This window comes from Pisolithus orientalis (genome assembly GCF_024613125.1).
Source record: "Pisolithus orientalis strain OTSU chromosome Unknown F5J12scaffold_13, whole genome shotgun sequence".
In the NCBI taxonomy this organism is placed as follows: Eukaryota; Fungi; Basidiomycota; class Agaricomycetes; order Boletales; family Pisolithaceae; genus Pisolithus; species Pisolithus orientalis.
The window spans coordinates 263,351-278,375 of NW_026260794.1; the positions used below are offsets into that span (position 1 = coordinate 263,351).

Genomic DNA, 15,025 nt, shown 5'->3' on the forward strand with positions numbered 1-15,025 from the left:
TCAGATCTGCAGCGCTGATCCCGCCACGCCAACTCCTCTGCCAATCTCCCTACCCTAGGTAACAACGAAGTAGGTCTTTACAGGACAGCAGGATCCGTACTGATCATCCAGAGCAGGTCAATGTCACTGTCAGGCGCAATTATTGTGAACACGACAACAGCTAGGATCCACGTCACAGGCGAAGGGGAGAGTAGCCCTCCCCTTGCATCTTACCCAGCAGGCTGGCGCATGGGCAAGGCAGCCACATGCAAGTTGATTATGCTTATTATGAGGATAAGAAGCAAACGGAAGTTCATGTTGTGATACCAGGTACACCTGGGTAATTTCCTAGATCGCCAGCATAATCGACTCCCTTGTAACCCATACCCATTCGGGATAGGACATAGGGTATGGGGGTATGAGAGAGTATGGGATTTCTGAGAGCTAGTCAGGGGTATGGGAATTTGGGAAATGGAAAAAGGTATGGGTTATGGAGGGTTGTAGTGTTTTCATGCCAGCTTGGTACTTTTCCTTATTGAGCGGAGCTCACAATGCGCTCACAAATATTTTGAGGATTTCCATCATTTACGCAAACTGCTGTAACCGGTCAAAATTCCCGGAACACTAAATGATGTGGAGCGCAGCAAGCTCAGGAAGTCCCCACGCAGCATCGAGAGCGGTTCCGGGTAAGTGTTCGAGAGTGTTGATGATAACCTCATATGTAGCGGCCTGGTACTGTTGTAAACGTCAACCTAGATCACCAAAACACGAGGAACATCCAACTCACTTGCACCCGGTAATCGTCATCAATCCTGGGACTTGGCCACCAACTATGTCGATGGCTGAACAGGTCATAAAACCGCTCAGAGCAGGCAACAGAATGAATTCTACGATCCATCCCGGTCTCAACGAGTTAATGCCACCACGGCGAGATCGTTTTGATAAACCCAAGCCTCAAGACTATACCTTGGTGGTTCTTGGGAGAGAAGGTACGTAGGGATTTTGACGAACTAAAATGATGATCACAGTCCCATAGAGGGCTTATTCCGTTGTCGTCGTCAATTTGGACGCAAACAAGAAGCTAATCTTATGGGTGGAAGACAAGTGAGGGAGAATGTGAACAGCCAACACGCGGCACGTTGCCCCTCAGGCTCCACCGGCAATCGCGGTGATTACATCATGGTTGACCAGAGTACCAAAGTGGTAGTCGGATTGATAGTGCCAGCGGGACGCTGACGTACATACGGTCATCGTATGAACATCGGAGGCTTCCTTTCTCTATCGTTATGGGGTCAGCTGGACAAAGTTTATGGACTCCCCTATCTGTGCAGGGGATATAAAAAGCCCTCGCATACTATCTCCTCTCTAGAGGCCTGGTCAATATCCTCACCCATCTCCAGTTTGCAGGCTTGAACTCATCAGTTAACAATGTCATGCGAAGTCCGTCAGTGAGTAGATCAAGGCACCTATGGAACACCGTTGCTAATCTATTGCTCAAGGAGAGCAAAGGCCCAATCTGCGTGTCCTCTTGGTCCTTTAGGCGTCGAAGCTGCCCTTGAGGCGAAGGCCAACCCTTCCATCCAACCACGCCCAAAAATATTTGACGAGTTTGCCTTGACTGATCGAGTGGCACTTGTGTCTGGAGGCAATCGGGGGCTCGGACTCGAGATGGCGATAGCGCTGGCCGAGGCAGGCGCGAGAGCTGTTTATTGTTTTGATCTTCCTGAGGAGCCTTCAGAAGAATTTGTCGCTTCCCGAGAGTATGTCAGCAAGCTTGATAACGGCTCGAGGCTCGAGTACTTCGCCACGGACGTGCGTGACCAACAGTTGCTTTGGAAGAAAGCAGAGGAGATAGGCGATGAGGAGCAAAGGTTGGATATTTGTGTGGCTGCCGCCGGTGTTCTCAAGCCGCAGATGGATTGCTTGGAATATTCTGCAGACCTGTTCAGAGAGGTAATATATGCCACGGGAACCAGAACCCCGTTTGTTTGATGGTCACATTTTGGTCTAGGTCGTGGAGGTGAACACAACTGGCGTTCTGTTTACGGCACAGGCTGCTGGACGGCAGATGGCACGCTTCGGCCGTGGTGGCAGCATCATCTTGATCGCGTCGATATCAGGAAGTCTTACCAACAGGGTAAGCTTGGCCTAATGTGACGTACGATATAACGAACCTGCTGCAGGACCACGCATGGGTTTCATACAACTCGTCCAAGTCTGCTGTGTTGCAGATGGCACGTAGCATGGCATGTGAACTCGGAGAGAAGAAGATTCGTGTGAATACGTTGTCCCCCGGCTATATGTTCACCAAGTACGTACATATGGTTCTCATGTTCGTGGCAGCCTTGTGTCTGATCGGGTGAGCGAGCCAGGATGACTGCAGCATTCATTGATAACCACCCTGACTTGCTCGACAAGTGGTCCAGCTTGAACCCGCTTGGACGAATGGGAAGGCCTGATGAGCTTCGCGGTGTTATCACCTGGCTTGCATCTGATGCGTCTACTTTCTGCACTGGAAGCGAGTTAGTGTTTATCGTCCTCGTTGGCACTCACTACTCATGCACGTCTCAGCATCGTTGTCAGCGGTGGACATCACGCGTGGTAGATTGCATGCGGCATTTTTGTTGGCACAACTTGTAAAATATAAATACTGTCTTCTCAAAAGAAATAGTTATTCTTGATTGTCCCTTTTTTACCATGTTTCGATCGGCGCAGTGACCTCCCAACAGCAGATTCAAAAGTGCGGTCAAACATCAGGAATGCTTTTCCCGCAACTAACAATGGAGACAACTTCCCAGGCATTCTGCAGAGACTCGGATGAACTAATGGGTCCATACGAAAGTACATGCAGTAGGCCCAGACGGCTGTCGCACTTGTCAGGACATATGAGTATTATACATGGTACAATACACTGATATCGACGACAGGTCCATCCTCTATGCCTAATGTGCTAAGTACATACATAAATCTAGAGCACTGATGACACAGGCCATTCCGTTCGGGTCGCGACGTCGCCAGGAAGTATGACTAGACCGGGACCATGTTGGTCAAACAGACGCGATATGAGTTGTTTGTGTCCTCGTGATAGCGTCGATAGCGTCACTCTCTACTCACAGTCAGCCTTGCAAGGCTCTACCGTTCGAATTTACACCCAATTCCCTCCGGACTCGCGCTAACATCCACTCTCGGGCCGTATTGTCCCATATCAACACAGGGACCTTGGTTTGTCCGGAACCGGAGTTGGTCACCCCAGTTCTCCAATGTCTGTACTCCCCGAACGTTCCGGGCTCCAACACCCGGATGGTGGGTATCTGCATTCTCTGTGGATCAAACTCCTCGTTTAGGCGACAAAGTTCGTTGCGTAGTTTCACGGGAGCTTTGGCGGCCTCTGGATCTTTGAAATTGGTGGTAGTAAGAATCATCGTGAACTACCCGGGAGATATTAGTCACGTACGAAGTTCGCCATGAACTTCAACAAGATATCCAAGGGTGGGAATCCCGCTGCAGCTATCGATGATGGCAGTGAATTCGACTATCGGGGCAAGGGTATCTTGCACCGCTAAGATAGCAGTGGCGATATGCTTCTCAGTCAGCGCACCCCCTGCCATCCATGTAATAACACTGCATTTTCTTTAGTCAAAAAATTTGGTGAGGATATCAGCATACTTGCTTCCGCCGTTCGAAGTAACGAATGATAGGTAAGCCGTCGGTCGGATCAAAGCCTGCAATTTTGACGACATCTCCAGAACGGTAGCGCCACATTCCATCACGGGTGGTGGCCACGACCTCGTAATGTTTCCCGACCTCAACTAGCCACTTTCCTTTGAATCAGATTGGGCCGGGTAAAAGGGAAAGCGAAAAAGCTTACAGGGGGGACGATACTAGACGCATTTTCCTCCTTGACCACGTCAAGGTATTCGATGATGTCTTGTGATGTGACTTTGAAAAGATTCAGATCTGAAGGGTCATAGACTGAAGCAATGTAGACTTCGGAACAGGCAAACCCGACGCTACGCAACTGCACGTCGGGGCCCAAGTAGAATCGTAACTAATGCAGAAGCTGGGCATGAGGGCGTTGTTCGATGTAATGAAGCTGACCTTCGGAACCCCAACAGAGAAAACACCGCTACTGACGGAAAGAGTGGTCTTGAGCATCGGCCAAATCTTCAACAGCCAGCCAGGTTGGTCCGTTGCTTTACCGACTGTACGAAGCTGAGCAGCACGCTCTGGGCGTGGAGGAAAATGGGGCTAAATAGAATACCCAGGTCAGCTTGCTACAACTGTTAACTAGAAGGGAAATGATTACTTGAAGGTGTTCCCGGACATCTTTGATCTCATCCCAGGCGGGGAGTTCACCTGTCTCAATGGAAGCAATCAGGGTTTCCCACTCTTCTTCCATGTAGCGTATCATATCGACTGCGGACGTAATAAAGATTATAGATATCGTCTCAACCTTGCTATCTGCGAGTGCAAAGAGTGTGTGCGTGAGCAAGAATGTGCGATGGTCGCGGATGAAGCCAACGGCGGGTGGAGAAGTGGCCCATTCTCCTGGTGAACGATGATTTTACTGTAAAACACAGACATTCCAGCTTGATGTGACGAGACCTACCTGCCAACTTCATATTCAAGTGATCATTTTCCACTGTCAAACCATGCCGCATACGGGCCCCTCCAGATGACTCTAAACCGGCGGGTATTGTTTTAATTATGTCTCCGTTGCGATTTTGGATTTTCACCAACTGGCGATAGTGGAGGGAAAAGGTCCAGAAGGTCGTTCTTCCATCACCATAGGCATAAGGCGAACCTTGATCGTGTTTATACTTGCAGAAAAACTTTGGCTTTGGGCTCGAGGTCGAACTCGTGGTCGCTATGTGATGGGGCAACCCAGGCGAGAACATATCTCGAATATCGTCCTCCTGACAAGTTTCCGCAAGGAATTTAGCCACGAAAGGCTCGTAAGAGCTGTAGGTTGTTAACGGGATCGTGGTACGATAGGTTTCCAGGAAGATATCATCTGAAATGCCGCCATAATCGCCCCTCCCAAGATTGCGTATTGCACTGTGAAATGATGCAAAGACAGGAGATTCGGAAAAATAGCGGGTGTGTTTGTTCTTCTTGATAAGAGCTACCAATGTAGCCTCTACGCTATTCTTGAGTACACCAACAAGATCAGGAGACAAGACATGGATGGGTTGGGGGACTTGCGAGGGTGACATTGTGGACAGGCAACTTGCCTGAAGCCGACATATGTACTGGTATTATATCTACACACATCCCCCTCGCCACTGAAGAGAAGCGCGCAAGAGCATTTTCCCTCGGACCGGATAACCTCCGAGCGACGAAGAAAACATGATGCACGAGCGATGTAGTAGTGCCACCAGCGAGCAGATTTAGTCGGTGGGTTCTAGTTCGACTGTTATATATCTGGCCATGTACACTTACCAGTGGCAGGGAAGCGCGAAGTTGCAGAATAAGTTGTGATCCTTGGTCGCCGTCCTGAGAGCACGTTCACCTTCGTACAGCTTCTCCCGCATAAATGACTCACTGGAAGCGTCAGAACGGTCCTGCAATCGCAACCATATACATATGGGATAGTTAGAACATGTGCACCTTTTGCTCTCAGCGGTCGAACGGTCACAGCGGTTTGCGAAAATAACGTCAGTAGCAAAATACTTGTGAGCGCGTCGTGAGCTCCGCCCAATAAGGAAATGTACCAAGCTGGCATGAAAACACTAGTGAGAATAACTACCGGCGTCACCTCGACTCACGAACATCTCACTGGCGACGGGTCAGTACTCGGGGTCGTCGACGGAACAAGCAAGAACGAGCGCATGCCCGCCCAACGACGCGCTCACAAATATTTTGCTACTGACATTATTTTCACAAACTGCTGTAATGTCTTCCGTCGAGTCTCAAGATAGCATCAGGGGACTACGCGTGAGAAAAGTTGAGTGCTCAACGGTATTTTCAGACTCCGTCTCAATCAGTTTCGAGGAGACCCCACTTCGCGAAGCGTTCTCGTACAGTAGAGGAAATTCGACTTCCAGGAACCCAAGCCCCTTCCCACGTCTGACTGCTTCCTCTAGCCTGAAGCCGTGAACGGGGATATACATAGCATAATACCTACGATCAGAAGGAATCCCTGAGTGTTGATCATCATTATCTGACCCCGACATTCGTCGGAACATTACACATCTTTCTTCAAGAACTGGAAACACCGCGGATTGAAGCTGTGGTTGAACATTCTGCACGGGGTGCTTGCGGGATTTCTCATAAAGTGGTTTTCGTCTTGTAATTACCCCATGGACTTTCGTCACCTTTACCTACTGCACTGCACAATCTAGACCCTGTGTACCTGAGCAAGCAACAAAGGTGGCATTTTCCGTTCAGATATATGGTTACAAGAAAAAATTACAGCGACTCAACAACAATATATAGAGGTGCGCAGTCCTTGACTGCCTCTAAAAGAACATAGCATGCGAAAGCGGAGAGCGTATTCATATTTACTTTTTTGTGTTTCACGGGGCAACGGAAATGGAATCACCGATAAGTCGTCGAATCTTGTAGACGCCATTTGCGAAGAGGTCCCCACCACCACATGGACGACCCTGTGGCGTCATCCACTTCTTGAAATCGCGCCGGTGGGGACGATGGCCGCGGCTCCGTTGGCGACGACGACGTTCGTGACGGCGAGGATTGTGGCGCGGCGTAATGGTGTCCGCTCGTACTCCGTCGACGTAGCTGAACGTGCTGATCCCGATACCGATCCCGAGAGGGGGCACCACCATCTGACTCCGTACCAGAGGACGAAGAAAATTCGTCGTCATTGTCTACATTCTTGACCTTGCTCCCACTCGGGTCGGCAATTCCCTCGTCGACCCCAAGTTCTTCCCTCCGTTCTCGCTCTGCTTCCCGCACACCGTAGTGACCAAGACCCCAGCCGACAACTTGTGCCCCCGGTTCCCGCATCGAGTTTCGGGCTTCCTCTCGCCCGAATACCTGGTGGATTCGTTCGACTCGCTCGACTGCCTGGAGATGTGCAGCTGTCAAGTGATCGTGACGTAGTCGCGCAAACCAACTCTGTGCAAGGTGTACGGGATGCAGCAACCGCCACGTCGTTGGCGCCGTGTCCGTTGTCGACGATGGTGTGCGACCCGTCGTCTGCCTCCCACCGCCGTCTGACTCCTCACCCTGTTGTGTGCGCACGCTGGTACCGGTCGGCTTGAACGTGCTCGTGACACCTTTCCATACAGATTTTGCACGTTCCCTCTGCTCCTTCCGCCTTTGTTCCCTGAGTTTCCTCTTCTGTTGTCTCTTATGCTCCTTGGCGAGCGACTCCTCGACTTCTCTAACGCCCACACCCGCACCTACCCACCACCACCAGCCCAAAAAGCTCTGCCAAAGCACGACGGCCCACATTAATTTTGGCATCCACGTATACTGGTCTTGTCTAGGTATATAAATAAAGTTGAGTGTGGTGGAGATGAGTGCGAGTATGATAGCGCCAGCTCCGAATGCAGCTGTTCCACCGTCTGTGCGCCAAGCTTGCTTTCGGTTGACAAAGAATCCCCAAATAACGAGAGAGGAGGTGAAGAGAAGGGACAGAGCGGCATTGCAGACGTTGCGGACGCCTTCGGATACTCCGATGGCATTAGGACCGGCTATGAGAGGGAGGAGCTGCATGACAGCGGATATGATAGCAAGGGGACCTGTGAGGGGTGCGTTCAGGGTCTCTTATCTTTGCACAGGAAACGAAATAATTTACCAAGAGTGAAAAAGATAAGCTTTGCCTCGAGATCGGAGGGATAGAGGAGAGTCAGAAAATGTATATGAGTTATCTGGAATGGACATGAGTTTGAGCTGCGTGCAAAAGAGGGAGGGGAAGACGACCTGGACGATGACGGAGGTAGTTGCATTCATAGCAGTCCACGCGGCGATCTGAGCAAAGGTCCATTGGGTCTGATACGCGACGGTCGGGTCGGTCGTGTTCAAGGTGCCGTTGAGTTGTACTTTTGGCATGTCTACAGCCAAGTAAGAAAGCATGTATGGCCAGTGCTGGCTCTCTAGGACGGTGGACATGAATACGACATAGAGGGTAGCGATAACCGAGGTGAGGAGGGTGATTACGCCGGTTAGTTGGAGGATGTAATTTAGGCGAGCGATGGGCCAGTGGTACTGTGCGGTGAAGATAAGATGGAGAAGCAGCACGACGACGAGGGTGAGCACGATTCCGGTAGTGAGGATCTGGACGGGGAGAGACTGAGCAAAGGGGGGACGATAGCGGAGGATTGGGTCGGAGGCGTAGGAGGAGGACTGGTTGGAGGACGAGTCTGCCATGGCGGAGGGAATGAGGTAGCAAAGGAAGAGCAGCCATCGACACCCCTGGGGGCCAAGCCAAGTCTTGGCCATCGAGCCCACCGACGTCCTACACTTTAGTGACAAGAGCTGCAAGGTACACGTCACACGTCACACCTGTCACACTCTCCCTTCTTCTTCTTCTTCTTGGCATGCCCGAATTGGTAAGCAGACCACACCCTTCTTTTCAAATTGTTCTCTCAGCCAGGATTAACCTCGGAGTAATACGTGGATAACTATCATCGTCGCAACAGCCTCAACAGCGTCTCTATCCCGTCCCATCCAAATCCATCTTCCGTAAGGTAACACACAAACATGGGTTCTTTGGATGCATCGAACTTTCTCTGCCCATTTCGCCACATCAGTAATCTCTCAAGCGCTTTTGGGTAATCCTCACCCTAAAATCACTCCTTTGGAGCAAGTTTGCGCCCTTGGATACGTTCCGGTACGTCTGACTTAACCACGTGAACTTCCATCCAGATATATTCCTCGTCGGTTCAAGGTCCCCTGCCGCGCTGATGTTGAACGTAACCGACATGCTACCTCCTTGCTCATGCTTGTTGTCCAGGTCTTGCAGCCCATCGTGAATAAGCCGCTCAGACGTTCCCTTGGGTGCGTCTGGAAACGAGACGCAGTTCTTGATCACGTAGGAATCCCCAGCCGGCGTCAGAATGAGTATGCCAACGAGCTGCACATGCTTCAGAACGCCCCCGGCATGCAGTGTGAACACCGAACCCACCTTTTCGCCCTTCTTCGCTACCCAATACAGACGGTTCTCAAAATCAAGCCAGGGGTCAAAGGATGTCTGTAGAACCCCCCGTCAGTCCAATATGGTCTACAACAAGAACAGATAGCCATACAGCAGCCAATTGCAAACCTTTCCTATTCTTCTTCCATTCCTCAATCCCAGCCTCAACTTCTTCCCTCAGCTCTTGTGTCCACTCCTCGCGATTGATCCTGACAACCTCTATCTTCGCCCTTGCTGCCCGCCTCAAATTCTTCTTCAAATCCTTCACCATCGGTCCATGCCCACCCTTGTCGTCCTCGCTCGTCAGCTCCAACACGTGCTCCGCATCGATCACGTCCTCGTTTATACAGTGCACCGTCGACCATCCCATGTTACCCAGTATATCCTCCAGCTCAGCGTCGACGCAACAATACACTGGGCGCAAGTGGTGTGATTGGACCCACTCCACGAATGCTATTGCCACCCTTCGTATTTCATCCTCTTTCTTTTCAGGCACGATTGGGCTTCCCCATGCAAATACCCATCCATCTGCGCACAGATATCCTTGTATAGGTAAGAATGAGCCCGCAGATGACTGTGGCGATCTTGGTCGCCATACATGGTACCGCTCTCTGTCCAGCCATGCCGTCGCTGGTGCGTGTCCGTGTTTGGCAATGATGTCGGCAAGCTCAGCGGAGTCGATCGGGGTGCCAGAGTCAGGATCTGGAGGAAGAGGGGCAACGGTGTTGGTACTCGTTCTCGTTCTCGTGCTCTCGACCGAGTCGTCTAGGACGTAACGCGTTTGTTAGCATATGACCCCATAAAATTCCGCGTGGGATCTTTGAAAGGAGGGCTTGGCACACCTGGGCTGCTGTACTCCCGAGTGCAACCAGAGCTGTTTTCGCTCTTGTTTACCGTGTTCGTCCTCTCACTCTCGCACTCCTGCGAGCGTAACGCACCCTTGCGAGAGTTTTTGAATATGCGAGAAAAGGCTTTCATGAGTGGAAGGTTGTATCAATGACACAAATTCTTGCATAGCTCCAGGGCATTTATCGTGGTACGGCCCGTGGGCTAGCCCCAACCCCTGGGGGCTCGATTTGACGGGGCCTCTGACGTCAGTGGTCGGTCTAATGATGCTCCTGATATTATGACCGCAAATCGGCTGGGAATCGGCTGGGCTGACGTTTTGTCTCCCATGTACATACGGGCACCCCAAGCACGTACACAGAGATCATCGCCGTCACCTCCCAAATCATTGTCACTCTCCCCTCAGAATTCTGACCCGGAATGTCGGACCAGCGTTTCTCAAACGGTTTCCCGGATCTGGACCAAGGACTAGGTGCTTCCGCACAGGTTCATATTGGAGTTGCGTCGCGTTGTTCAGTAGAGCTGCACTCTCGCACATGAACCGGTAAACTCAATAAATCATACTGCTATATAAAGGGTCCGACAGTGCCCCTAGTAACCAACAATCCAGGAGAAATACGAGTCGTGACTTGACTGCGATGGTTACACATCTCCGAATTCCAGTTCTGCGAGCACCTCCAGTTGCTCTGCAATCAGTGGAAGCGACCACGTCCATTCTACCGGCATCCACCCAAAGAGTTCTTCCGCACAGTCATTGACTATCTTATCTCCCGCTTCTGCGTATTTGCGTAGGGTATATTCTCCTTCTCCGTATCCTTTGGCGCAAAGTGCCGCCCAAGCCAGGTTTCGTGCCAGATGGCTGTGATCGCGGTTCGGAATCGCATCGAGGACGATCAAATACTTCACCGTAAACGTCTTGAATCGAAAGAACCACTTTTTCTCCGACGCATGGACCGTGAAATAGCCGCGGTTGTCTTTCGTTGTCCCATATAAGAGGTCGAGGGCAGTTCTCTTGACCTTCCACTCGCCATCACCCTTTGGAGGATCCGAAGCCGGTGCAGGTGGTGCTTCGAAGGTGCGGATTCGCATGCTCGGTAAAGCTTCTCCGGGGCCAGCTCCGAATGCAACGACTTGGTCGGGATCCGTTTCCGATCGAACGATGACTTGAAATAGGTCGGGGCGTGCCCGTAGTTCTCGTATTAAAGCATCGGTAAAAGCGTCGCTCTCGTTCCTGATAGCGGCGAAAAGGTGTGCCCTGACCTCGTGTTCGGCCCAAACGATGCAATCGTGCTTCCTCGCTTTCCCTGAAGTAGGTACAGGACCTTTCGCATTGGTCGACGGAGGAGACACCATGTCCGCGACTACCACGCCGCACAGCGATAAATGGAGTCGCGATAGCGAAGGATCAAAAGGTCCAGGCTGGTTGCGACAGAAACTTGGAGGTGGAACGAGACCCAACACGCAGAATGAAAGAAAAGTTATGAGGTCGTCAAAATTTTGGCAAAGTCGGACGAAGCGATGCTCCATGTCGTTGGGCGGACTGGTCAATTTAAGGAGATACTATCGACGCCGTTGATGCTTGGAATAGCACCACCAGTTAGCAAAGAGGACGCACCCACCAGGATTCGTTCGTAAGGTCGGTAGCCTTGAAGATATACCCCCCGAGCAGTTGTAGCCTATCTTCTGATTTCTGGATCGAGGGGAAAACGTGGGAGGCTGGGAGAATTGTGACTTACCATCGGTGGTGTTGTTTGGGGTCACAGTGTCCTCACTGCCCTCACTGCCCTCACGGGAAATGGTGAGCGCGTCCGCTATCGCATCTTTACACCATGTCAGCGTAGATCCCAACAATTCTGTAAACAAATCAATGAATCTGACAGCATCCTCGACGTCGAAATCGTTGCTTTGGAAGAAGTCATCCAAAGACGTCTTGCGTAGTGATTTCATAAAGAGGGTGGGTTCATGAAAAATTATGCGTCGCGCGAACTGTTGATAACAAAGGTGGATCATCTCCACCACAGCCTCGGTCGCCTCTTCACATGGAGAATCCGTTTCTTCCCTTATGACCTTGCATTCAGGGTCCATAAAGAGACTAAATTCGGTGAGAAGCGCGTGCTTCCTCCTGCACACAGGGGGGTGGATCGGATTTATGATGAGAAGTACGTTCTGAGGAAGGAGACAACTTACTCCGCAAGTAGGATCTCGATAAGATCTTCGTTGCCCGTTTCGGGTACGCGGGCAAGGGTCCTGCCCTCCACCTGCAACACCTCAAAAAGACGGGAGTCCGATCCTGCCGCCGCAATAAGATCTTCCGTCCGTCGCGAGGCACGCGGATACGGCGAAGGTGAACGAACGTCGGCCGACTTGGTTATCTCTCGCGCACTGGGAATAATCGAGATGTACAGCTCATACGCACGAGTGTGCAGTTTGTCCAGAGTGTCGCGAGCGTTTACCATCTCCTTTTGGAGGAATTTCATGCGCGCCTTGTGTGCGTCGTCCACTAGGGATGACGAAGAGTCAGGGGAAGAGTCAAAAAAGAGCGCATACATTCGCTTGCTCGCCTTCAAGACGGAACCTTCGGGCATGTAAAAGACTCCCTTCTGTTTCGATCCGGATAGCATCGATATACTGACGGACCAAACGGGCCTTTTCCAGAACTGTGCTCCAGTCCGTGTAACGCCTAATTTGCTCGCTGGCGGGAAGCTGTCGACCCCACTTTATTTGGTCCACCACCTTGGATGCATCTGCGTATCTTTTGTACAGGATCTGGAACTGGCCGCGGTGAACGTCGCAACGAGGTGGATATCCTTGTGTGGCGGGTCTCCAACACAGGGTCTCCTCGTCGACTTGGAAAGTAAGGCATTGAGCGGGTTCCGCTTCTGGCGTTACTGTCTGACTCTCAGAAGCGATCTGGGGCTGGGGGCGATCTTTCTTAGTCTTTGACTTTCCTTTGACTTTGTTTCGTGGTCCTGGCATGATGGCGGGTTGCGGATGACAGTGGTTGGCTGACCGAACCACTCAACTTCGAAACTTGGTAATAAATGCAATTGTCACGTGGATGGTCGGGACGGTACGAACAGGATAGACGACTCCAAATATCATAGAGCTTGGAAGGGGGTACAATAGCGGGGGACAATACAGTAGCTGTAACCGTGCAGTGACACAGGAATACATGGGAGGCGCGCTTAACATAGCAATACATACCATAAAGATAACGTACCATGCAAAGTCCGTGCAGATGTCCTCACGTCACGCCCACTGCGTGAATCAGAGAAAATATGGCTCTCATTCGCCTTCCGGCGAGAGACGAAACGTCGTGAGCAGTGGTGGGTAAGGGAGATGAGTATCCCAGGGGCAGAGTAGATCGAGCGAAGAGGTTTCGCAGCGCATCTAAACACGCCGATACCTCAACTTTGCGATTCAACTCTGGCACATCTGGTACACTGGACTGCAAGCGAAATATACGATTTGAGCAGGAAGACCCTCATTCAAAAATAGGACTTACTAGTTCGTCCGTTATACGATCAAGATATGCTGCCAGCAGAGACAAACCCTCGATCACCTCATCCAGCCTAGCGAGTAGCCCGCTGAATGCCTCTTGCTTAGTTGCATACGCATAGTCGTTTCGACGCCACCAAAAGCGTCGAGTATCGTAAAATTGTCGCCTATCCTCGCGGTGAGCAACCATTGAAGCCAGGCGTTGGTGTGTTATTCGCAAACTGTCTAATAATCGTCTGACGCGTGGTTGAGCTGCAGAGTATTCAAGAAGTAGGCTGGAAGAAATCCGATGGTAGACAGCCAGCGCGTGAATATCATGGTCTTCTTCTCCCCCTCTTGTGTACGAGTAGTCGGGGCAGGACAGGGTACTCAAACGATCGAGCTCGTCAAGTGCATATGTAAACTGTAGCACACGTGAGTCAACCGAAAGATACGGGGTACAATAACATACCGATTTACCAATGAATCCCCGCGGAGTGAGATCGATAAGAGGGGTATGCAACAGTTTTGTCACGTTAACTCCGGAGTATTCGGTCAATCGTCGACCATATGGCAAGTGGCTTTGCTCAGTCAACAAGCTTGCCCACTGAAGCGCCTCCAGGCTGACAGACACTGGTGAATCTCATGTGACGCGAATGGACGTTCAATCACACTTACTTCGCCTGATCCTCCTCCAGAAGTTCATGGAAACGAATGCCAAGACTCGTAGTCCATGTTGCCATAGAATTGGCCAATTTGATCTGGTCTGAGACGAATTGCAAGACTGCAGCAGTTGTTGGAGTGGGGTCAGATGATTTACGAGAGGAGGGCAGCACCGTCCGACAAGGCAGATACTTGGAGTGAGAGGGTGATCGACAAACATAAAGTGCCTGCAGCAAGACGTCTTATCGTCATAGTCTGGAGCGGCAGAGTTCGAACTCACTGTATCAGCGACGACTCTTAAAATAAGGAAGACGACCACGAGTACACAAAACTGCTTGAAGGTCTCCAACATGTCAGAATCCAGCATCTTCTGATCGGCTGGAAAGCCCGAGCACTGTCGGTTGCGTCGGGAAGGTAGATAATGTACCAGTGGGCTTTTCCCGTAAATCCGGGAGGGTCGACGGAGGCCATAACTACTACCGCACACATCGAAGGGATACTGCATAGCGAGGCTACACGCCTGTTGCGTATCCGGAGGTGAACTCAGTGGACCAGAACGGGGTGCAAACCCGTAGCACTGTGTTGGAAAAGTCATAACGGGGGGTGCAGACATGAGAGAACGACAACGACTAACAGGACCTGGTGCCAGCCAGTCCTGTGGGGATTATAGGGTAATTCCGAAAGGAACGAGACTCCTTGGAAAGCTTTTAAGTGGCATCCTGAGTCTATCTATAGCGGTGCCGGTACGCTGCACTTGCAAGACAAAAAGCACCCTGAGGAAGTAAGATGAGCATGAGAGTCACGCACGACGGGCCTATTGTGATACCATGGAGATGCCACGCGTGCTCGCTATAACGAACAGTCACTCATGCGCACGGACAATTAGACCCTTACGGCATGCAGGGGCGCTTTACCGCCTTGGGGCTCCGAAACCACTTCACTGCCAGAACTAGTATC

General features: G+C 51.2%; 7 protein-coding genes across 7 annotated transcripts; 2 read left to right on the top strand and 5 right to left on the bottom strand.

Annotated features, from left to right (window-relative positions):
• The first annotated feature begins 430 nt into the window (after window positions 1-430).
• F5J12DRAFT_81047 (uncharacterized protein) lies at window positions 431-1,311 on the top strand. Its single transcript, XM_051744785.1, has 3 exons — window positions 431-501; window positions 553-968; window positions 1,016-1,311. The coding sequence occupies exons 2-3, from the start codon at window positions 608-610 to the stop codon at window positions 1,213-1,215; spliced, it is 561 nt and encodes a 186-aa protein (XP_051600165.1). The 5' UTR covers window positions 431-501; window positions 553-607; the 3' UTR covers window positions 1,216-1,311.
• On the top strand, window positions 1,193-2,666 carry F5J12DRAFT_80788 (uncharacterized protein). Its single transcript, XM_051744695.1, has 6 exons — window positions 1,193-1,427; window positions 1,479-1,932; window positions 1,991-2,116; window positions 2,163-2,290; window positions 2,352-2,501; window positions 2,551-2,666. Exons 1-6 carry the CDS (start codon window positions 1,408-1,410, stop codon window positions 2,582-2,584), a joined length of 912 nt encoding a protein of 303 aa, XP_051600166.1. The 5' UTR covers window positions 1,193-1,407; the 3' UTR covers window positions 2,585-2,666.
• A 142-nt stretch (window positions 2,667-2,808) lies between these two features.
• Window positions 2,809-5,637, bottom strand: F5J12DRAFT_81055 (GH3 auxin-responsive promoter). The gene is made up of 7 exons (XM_051744789.1): window positions 4,589-5,637; window positions 4,286-4,527; window positions 4,078-4,227; window positions 3,848-4,027; window positions 3,650-3,795; window positions 3,434-3,600; window positions 2,809-3,373 (listed from the first exon to the last, which is right to left on the bottom strand). The coding sequence occupies exons 1-7, from the start codon at window positions 5,193-5,195 to the stop codon at window positions 3,096-3,098; spliced, it is 1,770 nt and encodes a 589-aa protein (XP_051600167.1). The 5' UTR covers window positions 5,196-5,637; the 3' UTR covers window positions 2,809-3,095.
• An 882-nt stretch (window positions 5,638-6,519) lies between these two features.
• On the bottom strand, window positions 6,520-8,316 carry F5J12DRAFT_720397 (uncharacterized protein; the record flags this gene model as incomplete). Its single annotated transcript, XM_051741236.1, has 3 exons — window positions 6,520-7,688; window positions 7,745-7,817; window positions 7,870-8,316. 3 exons carry the CDS (start codon window positions 8,314-8,316, stop codon window positions 6,520-6,522), a joined length of 1,689 nt encoding a protein of 562 aa, XP_051600168.1.
• Window positions 8,317-8,573: 257 nt separating this feature from the next.
• F5J12DRAFT_905489 (uncharacterized protein) lies at window positions 8,574-10,060 on the bottom strand (the record flags this gene model as incomplete). The annotated part of the gene is made up of 5 exons (XM_051748665.1): window positions 8,574-8,678; window positions 8,732-9,022; window positions 9,074-9,139; window positions 9,195-9,749; window positions 9,977-10,060. 5 exons carry the CDS (start codon window positions 10,058-10,060, stop codon window positions 8,574-8,576), a joined length of 1,101 nt encoding a protein of 366 aa, XP_051600169.1.
• Window positions 10,061-10,570: 510 nt separating this feature from the next.
• F5J12DRAFT_720577 (uncharacterized protein) lies at window positions 10,571-12,904 on the bottom strand (the record flags this gene model as incomplete). Its single annotated transcript, XM_051741246.1, has 5 exons — window positions 10,571-11,488; window positions 11,544-11,644; window positions 11,710-12,050; window positions 12,116-12,428; window positions 12,499-12,904. 5 exons carry the CDS (start codon window positions 12,902-12,904, stop codon window positions 10,571-10,573), a joined length of 2,079 nt encoding a protein of 692 aa, XP_051600170.1.
• Window positions 12,905-13,038: 134 nt separating this feature from the next.
• F5J12DRAFT_81082 (uncharacterized protein) lies at window positions 13,039-14,911 on the bottom strand. The gene is made up of 5 exons (XM_051744810.1): window positions 14,349-14,911; window positions 14,084-14,295; window positions 13,878-14,028; window positions 13,434-13,829; window positions 13,039-13,376 (listed from the first exon to the last, which is right to left on the bottom strand). The coding sequence occupies exons 1-5, from the start codon at window positions 14,679-14,681 to the stop codon at window positions 13,173-13,175; spliced, it is 1,296 nt and encodes a 431-aa protein (XP_051600171.1). The 5' UTR covers window positions 14,682-14,911; the 3' UTR covers window positions 13,039-13,172.
• Window positions 14,912-15,025: the final 114 nt, after the last annotated feature.

Bases quoted from the DNA above. Each gene is read 5' to 3' on its own strand.
- F5J12DRAFT_81047 (XM_051744785.1), top strand. From the start codon at position 608: ATGATGTGGAGCGCAGCAAGCTCAGGAAGTCCCCACGCAGCATCGAGA. The intron at 969-1,015 runs GTACGTAGGGAT...ACAGTCCCATAG, and splicing joins GGTGGTTCTTGGGAGAGAAG to AGGGCTTATTCCGTTGTCGT.
- F5J12DRAFT_80788 (XM_051744695.1), top strand. From the start codon at position 1,408: ATGTCATGCGAAGTCCGTCA. The intron at 1,933-1,990 runs GTAATATATGCC...ATTTTGGTCTAG, and splicing joins CTGCAGACCTGTTCAGAGAG to GTCGTGGAGGTGAACACAAC. The intron at 2,291-2,351 runs GTACGTACATAT...TGAGCGAGCCAG, and splicing joins CCCGGCTATATGTTCACCAA to GATGACTGCAGCATTCATTG.
- F5J12DRAFT_81055 (XM_051744789.1), bottom strand. From the start codon at position 5,195: ATGTCACCCTCGCAAGTCCCCCAACCCATCCATGTCTTGTCTCCTGAT. The intron at 4,228-4,285 runs GTAATCATTTCC...TATTCTATTTAG, and splicing joins ATGTCCGGGAACACCTTCAA to CCCCATTTTCCTCCACGCCC. The intron at 3,796-3,847 runs GTAAGCTTTTTC...TTCAAAGGAAAG, and splicing joins CGTCTAGTATCGTCCCCCCT to TGGCTAGTTGAGGTCGGGAA.
- F5J12DRAFT_81082 (XM_051744810.1), bottom strand. From the start codon at position 14,681: ATGTCTGCACCCCCCGTTATGACTTTTCCAACACAGTGCTACGGGTTT. The intron at 14,296-14,348 runs GTGAGTTCGAAC...GTCTTGCTGCAG, and splicing joins TAAGAGTCGTCGCTGATACA to GCACTTTATGTTTGTCGATC. The intron at 13,377-13,433 runs GTAAGTCCTATT...TTTCGCTTGCAG, and splicing joins ATCGTATAACGGACGAACTA to TCCAGTGTACCAGATGTGCC.